Source organism: Battus philenor, unplaced genomic scaffold (genome assembly GCF_028537555.1).
Source record: "Battus philenor isolate CCGP_79_NKW_IND1 unplaced genomic scaffold, ilBatPhil1.0.hap1 SCAF_17, whole genome shotgun sequence".
NCBI lineage: Eukaryota > Metazoa > Arthropoda > Insecta > Lepidoptera > Papilionidae > Battus > Battus philenor.
The window spans coordinates 13,534,713-13,547,413 of NW_027181679.1; the positions used below are offsets into that span (position 1 = coordinate 13,534,713).

Here is a 12,701-nt window from a genome sequence, read left to right on the forward strand (position 1 = left end):
TCACACCCACCACACTTCAACCTATAGATACCCGACTTCCTGCCAACCTCGGTTCTTTCTTTGCCGTTGCAAATCGCACGCCGAATAGTGTTGTGAGTTCTGAACGCCACATAAACGCCGTTTTTTTCTTAAAATTTTAGATAATTTTTCAGATATTGGTCCTAAATATAATAAACTAGGTCTATAGTTATGGATACCGCGTTCAGGTGTCGCTGGGTATATAAGACACCTCACCTGTTGGTTTACCTTCTTCTTAATTAGACCATCACCTCTCGTAGCCATTTGCAACTGCAATTGAATAAATGGTATTAAGTTCTTTATTATAAGGTTTTACATTTAATGTGCATGTGCGGAACATGTGCGGAAGTGGATAAATATTGAACCTTTTCTTACTTAATATTATGATTTTTAATTATTTTCGTTTTCGTTTGCAAAAATTAATTCTGTGGCTTAGCAAAAAACTTAGGATAGACTTCAAATTCAAATTATTTTTATTAAAGTAGTAATTTACATGTACTTTTGTAATGCCGATTATTTTGACGTTAGAAGTAGAAAGCAAAAGAGCCAAGATTACCGGCGTGGTTCAAAGAATTTCTCGTCTGAAATGGCAGTGGGCATGGTACGTTGCTCGTACAATCGATGGCCGTTGGGGCCGAAAGTTTCTCAAGAGGCCAATAAGAGCCGGTAGACGCGGCAGGGGTAGGCTCCCCCCACTATTTGACCCGACGATATAGTTGAGGTCACGGGAAGTCATTGGATGTGAGCAAGACCGTGGCAATCTTCGAGAGAGACCCATGCTTGGCAGTAGCCATCCATCGGCTGAAAAGAAGATGTGGTACCAAAGACACGGAATGCTTATCTGCTACGAAAAGCCGACCAGAAAGTCAACAGTTTCTGATATATTCGAATTATTGCTACCCGAGCCATAAATATTTTAATGGAATCGGGCGTTATTTTGCGGAAGTCCATCCTAAGTAAGAAAAGGACCAATATTTAGCCACTTCCACACATGCAGTCGTAGTCGTGCAACAAAGTGCACCGCCCGCCAGCCCGCTATAAATGCACATGCGGCAAACAATGCGAATTACACCAGTGTTAAATTACTCAACACGTGTTTCACCGCTCCACGGGGCATTTTCAGGAGTTATGTTACACCGATTAGTGCCAAAAACAAAGTGCACCACTGCATGTGCGGAAGTGGCTAAATATTGGTTCCTTTCTTACTTGAATATTTTAAGGCACAAGATTAAAAACATCGGCTTTGTCTCATTTTTCAGTTTAAAAATAGTTTTTGGCAATGATCTTCTATCTTGTGATACTATATGAAAATTTTTTAGTGACTTCAAATGTGTTAGTACTGATTTAAAGGAAATCTTTGTAACGTTACGGGTACTGAAACTTATAACTATTGTTGTGATTTTGAAACTAAGGGACATTATCATATTGGGTTTGTCTTTACAATAATTGCTTCTAAAAATTAAGAATGTATCCCTACGTCACCGTTCAAAAGTAAAGATAGTCACCTCGTGTTTTAGTTGGACAGGCAGAAAACGAATGTTCTCAATAGCAGGAAAACAACAGTAATATTAACCATACAGGTTCACTAGCATTGGTTGGAATTCTGCAGAGATTTTTCTTCATCATAACATTGCATCAGCTCACTTAGTCAAGCAAAAAGTAGGTATTTGATTATGACCGCTATGGAATTTTTAGTTCACCCTTCTTACCTTACCTCACATCATGCTACCTTCGATTATTCCCAAAAAATGTAGGAAGAACTTTGTGGAATATGGTTTTAAGATGCCTATGAAGCGGTGGTTTTATTAAAAATTTCCAAGGTAAAGTTATTGTAAGAGGATTGATTAATTATTTCTCCCAATGCGTTCAGAATGTGGAAATTCTCAAAAATCACTTGTACGTTGAAACTAAGTTTAATTTATGAAACTTTCTTTGTCAACTCTTTTAGAACAAAAGCATAAATCATTTTCATTTCGTAATTATATATCACACTTACAAGTACATTTGTGTGAATGATTGGAATAAATAATTACTACCAACTTAAGTAAGATGTAAAACATAGGCATATATTAGTCATACACTAGGTCCACAGTACAAGTTAGAACGGAAACGATTATGAAACTAACACGCGTTACATTCATATAATTAGTATTCAAATTTGTTGCTTGTAGTGTTAATGGCATGCGAAGTGGTCAGTAATAAAAATTTTCACACGACTTAACGTCATAGCAACTGACGTATAACAAAAGGATTATGATCGATTGGGGTCGCTTGTAAAACATAAAAGACTCGAGCACATTTACCTTGGATAAGTTTCATTAACTTCGTATTCAAAGTCTACTACAAGATAAACGAAAGTAAATCACTAATAGCAAGACGAATGATCATCGCCAATGACATTTTAAAATAGGAACTGTCGAATTATAATCAGTGGTTATTTTCTCATGGAAGAACAACAATTACCATTTCATAGTATAAAAAATGTCGATTTAAAAGTGCGTGTAAATATCTATTCGAATAAACATATCCTTTTTTCCCCACGTGAAAAAATATCACAAGGAATACCTTTCTTTTAAAACCCCGTGGTATTTTTTTAACTTTTTATCAAAACTTCCTTACCGCAATAGAGGTATAGAGTTAAGCAACCTCTGCGATCCCTTGGAACTCAAAGAATCTAGAAATACCTAAAACGAAACTTGTTAAAAAGTGTTTATGATGAAGAAAAGGATTATATGATAATTCTGCTAAGGAATAAGTTTGTCGTAATCTCTTCTTCATTTTCGATCTTAATTTAAGTAGTCACTATAAAGGCACGCCTTGATCATTACTATAATGCAACAAAAGATGAAGGTTCATCACCAAAAGTCAATCGAAGTCTATCGTAACCTTGTTTGTGAGATAGCAAGAAAAATTTTAAAAATTCATACATCGAAAAATTTTTACTTGCATAATGACGCCATGAAGTAATGTTAGGGGTGAAGTGTTCGATTTTTGAATTTAGAATTTATTTGGTATAATTTTTAAACTGGCCAGTTCCAAAACCTTTCATCGTAGCCAATGTTACATAGTATCCCGTAACATATTGACGGCCTTAATGGGCAGATTGCCTATTACGTATATTGTAACTTGAAAGTTAGTTTCATCTGATTGAGTACTCGAGTACAAGCAAGTTACTGTACTGTTCATTTCGTATCAAAGAGTTTAGTAAAGTAGTGGTTCAAGTTACCAACTATTATTATTATCATTTTCGTCGTAAAAATTCAACTGTTGGATATAAACCTTACTCTAAGTCTTAACTACGACTACTAAAACCTTCACATGGTAATATGTCTACCTTGTGGGCTTACGTACTACGCTGATATTATCCAAAACCTTAAGGTTCTAGTGGCTATCTGTTTTGCGTGCCATATAGCCTGCTATCTGCTACTTGAACTTCGCATTGCGCTAGAATCCATATCTTCATATCTGATTCGATTTCAGAGGAAAATACCGAGCGTAGCTTTCTTGGTAGGAAAGTAAATATTTATTTTGTCCGCAGTGAAACCAATTACAGTGACGATACTGATGAAGGAGAAGCAGGTATCTGCTGATAAGAGATACGAGATTGAATGTAAGACAACAGGATCGCGACCAGAGGCGTCAGTGACTTGGTGGAAGAATAACAGACAACTAAAGCGTATGGCGAAAAACGTAAGTCCTTTTGTACTTGAAGATCTATTGTGTCTTAATTAATAGGTCCCTTTTCCCACTTTTCCAACGGCCTCTGGATAATGACCTGTGCCTTTTTTTGTTTCTGGTATTTTCGTGAATTGTATGGTCTCGTTACTCGCGGTCTTGTTTTTTGTTTTCTTATTCCTTTTGTTTCTTTTTTCGGTCTCTCAATAGTGGGTCCGGTTTTTGAAGTCTTTTGTTTGAAGTTTTCTGTATTTAAAAGATTTCACTTACTGAAGGTAACAGTTTTGTTTAATGCTTCACTTTAATTGTATTATATTGTCATATTCCTTTTTATAAATTTTGTTTTTGGAATGGTAATGATTTAAATTAGTATTATATATTTAAATATACATAAGCATTCCTTAAATTTCGGCATGAATCCAACGTGTTATCACCTAACCAAATTTTCTGTAAATCTTGTGGATGAATATTGGGGCGCACTAGAACTTGGTATCTATTCTAGAACTTGATGCTCCGAGCGGAGATGTTCTCTACGCATCACTTAGTCATAGGTGGTCCATAGTCCACTTTCTCTTCTAGAGGAGGCTAATCATCTAAACAGTTTAATATTCTCTTGTATCTAAATAGATTTAGATCTTTAGATCTCTTGTCACGTCATAGGAAAATTTCCAGGTGAGAACAATTTGATAAAAACCAGAATTAAAAATAGCTTCGTATAATGGCAAACTAGGCTATGTCAGTTACATTCGTTTATGTTTTTCTTTTTGTTCTTATATGACAAAATAATTTTAGAAATGTCCTCAAAACAGCGCAGTGGTCAATTTGGCGTGCAAAAATAACTATATAGGTCATATTTAATTATTTTATTGCTCTTTAACATCGGTTTTGATATTAAATAGGTTATATCACATACTTGCTTTCTTCTATGCATACTTACCAATGCCTATACGACAATAATGAATATATAAGACCTTTTTAACAAAACCTTTTTCCTCACGATGTCATATGTCACTTAATAAATTTTTGATATACCAGAATTTTGCATAATTTGATGCAATTAAGTTGTTATTTTATTGTAATTTCGTTACATTTGTAATGCAATGTTAAACATAGAGCATGCAAAGATATGTGTTTAAAGAGATAAATATATCATTTTACGTAAATTTATTTGGTAGTTTTGAATAAAGAATATATATTCTTTTGTTAATTGTCTAGTTCAAATCTTTTTCGTGGAATAATAATGTCATTTTTTATTTCAAAGCTCTTCAGTTGCAATATCCCTTTCGATTCATTGTATACCTGATTTATATATAAAAAATAGAATTAACTTTTATCTTTGAAAGTTGAAACCATTCACTTTGGAATTCAATAGCGTATTGCCTTTTCGCAGTTCTCGGAAAACAACGAAACACTCAGCGTGTTGAGCCTGGTGCCGGGCGTTGAAGACGACGGAAAATTCCTGACGTGCCGCGCCGAGAACAAACACATACCAGATTCGGCAATCGAAGATAAATGGAGACTCAACGTACACTGTGAGAACTAAATAATATTTATTTTCATCCGCAATACGATGCTATTGTAAGATTAAATAAAACATCTTACTATACCATCACTAACATACGCGGGCAGATGTAAGTAACCGGAGCACGTATCTGATCTACCTTCGATGAAGTTTACGCATTTATTGAGGGAATTGATTTACCACTCGATAAACTTAGCGATAAAGATAGCTAAGAGTGATCCGGGGTGTATTTTTTAATGGAATCAGGCGTTACCTCGCGGAAGTCCAACCTAAGTAAGAAAAGGGCCAATATTTAGCCACTTCCGCACATGCAGTAGTAGTCGTGCTATGAAATGCGCCGCCCGCCTGCCCGCTGATAAATGCGTATGCGGCAAACAATGCGAATCGCACAACCGCCACCACCAAATTACTCAACACGTGTTTCACCCCTCCACGGGGCATCTTCAGGAGTTATGTTACACCGATTGTGGCGGTTGTGTGGGCCACTGCATGTGCGGAAGTGGCTAAATATTGGTCCTTTTCTTACCCGGGGTGTATTCACATATGTACAAAGAGTATCTAAAATTTACATGACTAACACAACAGCAGCGACCACACCACTGATGGCGTTTAAATTCAAATCTGCGTTTAAATTCGAATTCGAACAAGACAGTGTCATTTTTGGCCGTAGTGGAGAGCAATACATAATTTTTTAATTTAATATTCTTTACTGTACACGATAAGATGCATAATATACAGATACAAAAATATACAGAAAAGTACAATGTAATGAAAAGATAGCAGACAACCAAAGTAATGAAAAGATAATAGTACTTATAAAGAGTAGTTCACGTGTACAAAAAAAATACATATTCATAAACAAATGAACATAAATATACATAAACATACATAGACATACATACTTAAACATACATACATACGTATATAACATATATAATTATAATAAAAAAGTTTTAATGCATATTATAAATATAATATTATACAATAATAAATAAAAACATCAAACTGATTTGGATCGCACTTGCCTCGGATAAAATAAAGAAACATACTGTACACTACACAATTAAAACGATTTTAAGTCCATCAAGATATCAAAATAAATTTGACTTTTATCATTAGTAACTTTTTAGCTGCTAGAAGTATATTGGTGGACACATTACTCCCTTGTAAATATACAGAAGAATCGGTTGAAAGTAGACTAACTATATATCCAACTAGTTTATGTACGGTCTTCATCATTACAGGCTTAAGAAATATACTGTTGGACATAGACTTCCACCATATTTTTCCACTACGTTGTGTTTGTCGATCCGTGGTCTTTACTCCAAAAACTTAAGACACTAGCAGACTTTTTTTACTGTGTATATGAAGCCTGTTCACGCGATCTTATTTCGCTTTGAAACAATCCTGTAATTGCATATGATTGAATAGTATCTTTTATTAAAGTGTTAATGTAATTAACATTTTTTTTGTAACTGATTTTGAAATGAAACGACATGCGATCTCTTTTCTCTTTTCTGCTGCGGCAATAACTTATTGTCGACGTTATGCATAAGTTGAACAAGCAGATTTATTTCATTAATCATATGATTATCCGTCTGTGTTTGATTGTTAGTATTTGTCATTATTCATTATCATATTTCATATTATTTTCGTCGACTTAAAACGAAACTATCAGGATTATAAGGCGCTCTGTTCTGAGAACAAAAAAAAAACTTGGACGTTCTTTCATTTGGTTTAGTAGTTATAACAATTCATTTACATGCTTTACTGTCAATTTAAAATCATTTACAATGTAAAATGATTTGTTTTTTTTTTATATTTTTATTTTATCACGTTTCTCTACAGATACATTACTCGGGAATATAACAACCAACCATATTACTAATTTATACAATGGTATAACAAACTTTACTAATTATATATATGTATATATATATATATATATATATATATATATATATATATATATATATATATATATATATATATATATATATATATATAATGTATTGCAATTTTTTATATTCTATTATAGTCCCTTTTTCTATTCATTTCGGGTTCAATTCCCGGAGTACAATTCTATCATTCATACTTTGTATAACCTCATATAAGCAACCCGTAGCACATAACACAGTTAAAATTAACTTTTTACCAATTGCACATAAAATAAACAGTTGCAATATTGAAATGAACTATAAGGTAATACGATAAAATTCAAGAATATACCAATATTCCTTAAGATTCACCGCGAAGGATTTTAATAAATCTCTTCAGACGATGTTAAAATATAAGGAGGCCAAACTTGTAATACCACTTGTGTAATCTAAACATGGAGATATTAATAATTTGTTCCTGCTCAACTTTATATTGCTTCATAAATCTTCATTAAAATTTTTCTATGAATTATAGATGTAAATGAAACTTCCTCTATGCTATTCTTTTCATATTTATAGGTTCATTTTGACATTTCAACTACAGATATGAAAACATTTCTGTCTTTGATTGCCGTTATCGTCATTAATTCATTGTTTGCCACATGCATTATCAGCGGGCTGGCTAGCGGTGCACTTTATTGCACGACTATTGCCACATAGCGGAAGTAGTGATATCTTAGTCCTTTTCTTATTTTTTATCCTACATATTTTTGCATTCCTGTGGTCTAATCCGACGCTTTAGTAAGTCTTATTGTTTTGATCGAATTTTTATTCCTTTCAATTATCTCCTCCATTCTTGTTCTGCTACCAATGTAACAAGTGATGGTAAACTTTGTCCTTCATTGGCATCCTCACAGTTGTTCAAGACAGTGCTATGCTCGGAATTTCTGTGCGAGAATGAATAAGCGATAAGGAGATTCGTAAATGAACAGAAGTAACTAACTGGTGGACTATATACTGCTGTCCAATGTAATAAGTTTATTCAAAGTAAAAATATAAATGATATAAAATTTTCCTGAAAACAGTATCTCAAGTTTTTAAACAAATTTGTTTGTGATTCTTTGAATTTCTATCGAACCGTCAAACTTGCAAGCATTCCGGAAATTACGAAACATCTATGTATTTTATATTTCGATGGAAATGCTTTCTTTATCAAGTAAATCGTATATTTAATATGTTTCCTTAATAGCTTGAAATATCATCATATTTAGCTTCTAACCACGTTTACAATAATCAAAATAAATTAACAAAAAATAGGGGTCGTATTGTTAGTGAAATGAAGTATTTAAATAGAAAAAAGTATAAATGTAACATATTTCAAAGTCATTACTCTATACAGGGTGATTCAACCCTTGTAAAATTTTACACATATAAACGATCAACTCGTAGATAGATAGAATACCAACTCTGTAATCAAAGATATTTAGGGCTTGGGTCCTCGAATCTCTTTGAAAAATCAGTTTAAAGAGGTCCATAGTCTTACAATGGCCTCACAATATGTTTATGATAATATTTTGAACGTTTACAATAATTATGATAAATTCATCAAAATATGGGATGTCCTTTGTTTTTACAAGGCACCGTGAAAAACTGTCTGTACCAAAATTTCAACTGCAAAAAGTCTCTAATTCCGTTTAGTACAAATGAATTTGTAATAAACGGAATTAGAATAAAATGCCACAAAATATTATTGGACTACCATTAACAAAGTTCAAAACGTATATTAAAAGTAAATTGACCGAAAAAGACTATTATTTAATAAACGAAAATTTTAATGATGTTGTATGATTATTTTGATTTCATTTAGGCCATATCTGATAAAGTGTTTATGTATAAATCTGTGTTAAACTTTATCAAAAGGTATGTTGTTATGGAGTTTCTTCCTGATTCTTCTCCACAACTATAACACCTTGCGAAGCAGAGTAGAGTCTAAAATATAATAGACTAAAGAATAATAAGTTGACGATCAATAAGAGTTCTTTTAAAATTTCCAATGTTGAATAAATAAATTTTACCTGTATCATCGGTGTTCATGGCTTTCCTGAACTCCTGTGAAGCGATTCTTGATTCATTCTGGTTTAAAAAAATAGTTTTATTTAAGTCAAAAGGGAAATATTTTATGACCTCGGAATTTTTATTTCAAAATTCTTTTAATACAACCACTTACTCTGTATACAGGAACAAAGTGGAATTCGTTTAACATCGATCGTTCTGAAGTGCAGTTCAATAATATCGATTTTATTGAAGCAATAAAAATATGATACTTTATATTTGACTTCATAGTCGTAAAAGTCGAACGGAGAATGAATAATAGTAATATATATCTGTCCTTTGTACATTTTATTGATTGTTTAAATATACTTTGTTTATAATAAATATCAAAATATTCTCGAATAGGCTATTACAGGAAGTTTCATATCAATCAACATAAAATTTTTGTTACAGATGTACCAATCGTGGACCTCAAGATGGGATCCAATTTGAACCCCGACGAGATCAAAGAAGGTGATGATGTTTATTTCGAATGCACCGTAAAGGCGAATCCGAAGACGCATCGCTTGGTCTGGTTTCATGATGTAAGTAGGCTATTTATGTAATGTAAATAAAAATACACTTTTACTCATTTATTGGTTTATTAAATATGTATTATGAAATAAAAATGTACAGTTTAGATGGTACGAAGGTCCTCAAAGGATACTCAAGGATACGGACATATCCTATCCTTAACCATCTTCTTACTAGGTACTTTAGATGAACAGGTGTTAAAAAAAAGTACAAGATGTAGGACCATATGGCAATTAAATCTTATAGATCTTACCTAAGGACAATACAAAAATGGCAAACACTAGAATACTAGGACCAAGGCAACGAAATAGGAATCAATTTATTATAAATATATATGCAGTATAGGTCAGGCTTCAAGGTTACCCAGAGAACAATGGAGAGGGCAATGCTCCAAGTTTTGCTATGATGTCGAATCAACAATAAGGAGATTCACAGAAGTACTAATATCACCGACGAAGGTAGGAGGAAGGAAGGGCACATTGCTCGTGTCGCTGAAAGCCGTTGCGTCTGAAAGGTTCTTAAGTGACGACAACTAGCCGGTAGACGAGACGTTGCTAGCCTCCCACTAAGTATACCGACGACATAGTTAAAGTCGACTGAAAAGAAGATAAAGAATTTGGATGGTGGATGTTGCTTTGAATATCTAAAATCTAAGTATATAACAAGACAAGGTACAATTTAGGTAAAGAGGTTCTCTATCTTAATTTTTTTTTAATTTATTCTCTTGAATACTTACTTACTTACTTACTCCGCTGGCTCAGTGACCCAAAGTGGGTCTTGGCCTCCGAAGCGAGAGACTTCCACTTTCCTCTATCTTGCGCCATCGTCTGCCATTGGTTGACATTCAATTCGCGCAAGTCTGCCTCAACGCGATCGATCCAGCGATACCTGGGTCTACCCACTGGTCTTCGACCCCTCGGTTTTTCCAGGTACGCTACCTTCACGCTCCGATCCGATCCCATTCGCTCCAAGTGACCAAGCGGATTCGTTGAGTTTTATATTCGCCAATGATATTTAACTGTGCTATTAAAGTCTCAATTTCGGCATTCTTTCGAAGCCTCCAAGATCCGTCTTGATTTCTCGCTGGTCCCAAGATCTTTCGCATGATTTTGCATGATGATTGATTCTCTTGAATAGGCACTTAAAATATGTGTTTATACATAGTCTACCACAAGGTCCGGAATATAGTTTTTATTGTAAAGAACCTGACAAGAAAGTCGATAGTTACGCGTTTAACGCAAATATTATTACATTTTTCGGCTTTCATAATACTATGATCAAAAAGTAAAGTACAAATTTTTTTTGTAGATTTGTAGTACTGTCTATAACGTTTGCTAATTTTCTGTTTGTGTAAAATTCTAATATCATTTGTCTCAGCGAAAAGCATTTTTAAGGATGATTAATGTTTCAAGCGTGACAAGTCGTTTAATTTTTTGTAAAGCGTCAAAAACTCAACTGATGTCGTTTCGCAACCACCGTCTTCACCTGATGTGACTCCGTGCGATTTCTAACTATTCAGCAAAATTTAAAGACCAATGCTGGGACAACAAAAATCCAACCTAAGAAGGTCTTGAAGGTTATCCAGAAAAAAAACTTACGACTGTTTAGGGGACAGAAAGAAGTATTGGCAAAAGTGCGTTTTATCAGCCGGAAATTACTTTGAAAAGGACGAAATTGATTTGGAAGAATATATAAATAATTATAATTTTAAAAAACAAATTCGCCTTACTTTTTGACCACAGTAGCATATCGTATTTTTATCATAATCCGTTTGTGTGACTTAGGATGGTACACTGTAAATGACTTCATAGAACATATACCACACCCTGGGAATGATTTGACCATTACCAGCCTTTTTCAATGTTTAATAATTTGATCACATATTATTTAAAATACATAATCTCTCAGAGTTTTTAGCAACTGTTTTTCTCTAGAGTTAAAGGCATTTCATCTCCACAGATTGTAGACTCAATTAAACGACAAGAAGAGATATAATCCTTCGTATTTTGAATAAAGAAAATATACACGGTTTTAGCGACAACTTCTTTTATTTCTTTTAAAACGTCACAGATAAAATTTTTAATCAGTTTTGCCTAATCTTAGTTCGTGTCGCCTGCCAGTATACAGATTTTGATAGTATTTTTTTTTTCAATTTCAAAGTTCATTTCAAATTAAATTCTACAAAGTAAATATATATTTAGACAACATTCTATATTTTTGTTTCAAGTTCAAATAAGTCAAGTAACAAACGTTTAACTTTACTAATTAAAAGTTCAACATATAATTATTCAAAAAGTTTTTTAATTTAGTTAATGTCTAATGTAAATAGAGGATGCGGAGATATTTTCGAAATTTGTATTTGCATTACAAGGGTCCGAAATTTAATTAAAAACTTGAGAATTCTTGATTGTGGAAACTATTATTATATTTATACAGGGAGATTCGTTATGTATTGTTTTAAAGCTTTTGCACATATAATTAATCATACTGTATTTTTTATTTATGTTTGTCGATATTATTAGATTGAAACATTGGAATTTAAATCCACTAAATGTTATTTTGTCCCAAATTGAATTGATTGTGGGCGGTGAACATCGCGACCGATGACCATTGTAGACGGAAGGTTCTAGAGTAGCGACCACGAGCCGGTAGACGCGGCGTAGGTAGACCCCCCTACTAGGTAGACCGAATGTCTACCTAGTGGGGGTCTTGTCTTTCCTCCTACTAGGTAGACTTTCGGTCTACCTAGTAGAGGGAAAGGCAGTCATCGTGGCGCTATTTGGAGAAAGCCTGTACTTATCAGTGAGCGTCCATTGGCTGAATAGAAAAAGAAGAAGTATAAACCCATAAAAGACCTAATGATTTTATAGAATCTAGAGAAAGGTGTGATCATCTTATAGATGGAATTTAAATGAAGAACATTTCAATTTATAAAATAAAAATTAAAACGGAGTATGCAAAACTAATTAAAATTTTCAATTTTC

At 33.4% G+C, this 12,701-nt stretch overlaps 1 protein-coding gene across 1 annotated transcript in view; it reads left to right on the forward strand.

Moving 5' to 3' along the window:
• LOC137919900 (neural cell adhesion molecule 2-like) overlaps positions 1-12,701 on the forward strand; it is a 44,307-nt gene that overhangs the window by 9,453 nt on the left and 22,153 nt on the right. The window contains exons 5-7 of the mRNA XM_068763120.1: positions 3,557-3,708; positions 5,084-5,225; positions 9,598-9,728. Of these exons, the coding sequence (XP_068619221.1) occupies positions 3,557-3,708; positions 5,084-5,225; positions 9,598-9,728 (425 nt within the window). The remainder of the gene's footprint in view (positions 1-3,556; positions 3,709-5,083; positions 5,226-9,597; positions 9,729-12,701) is intronic.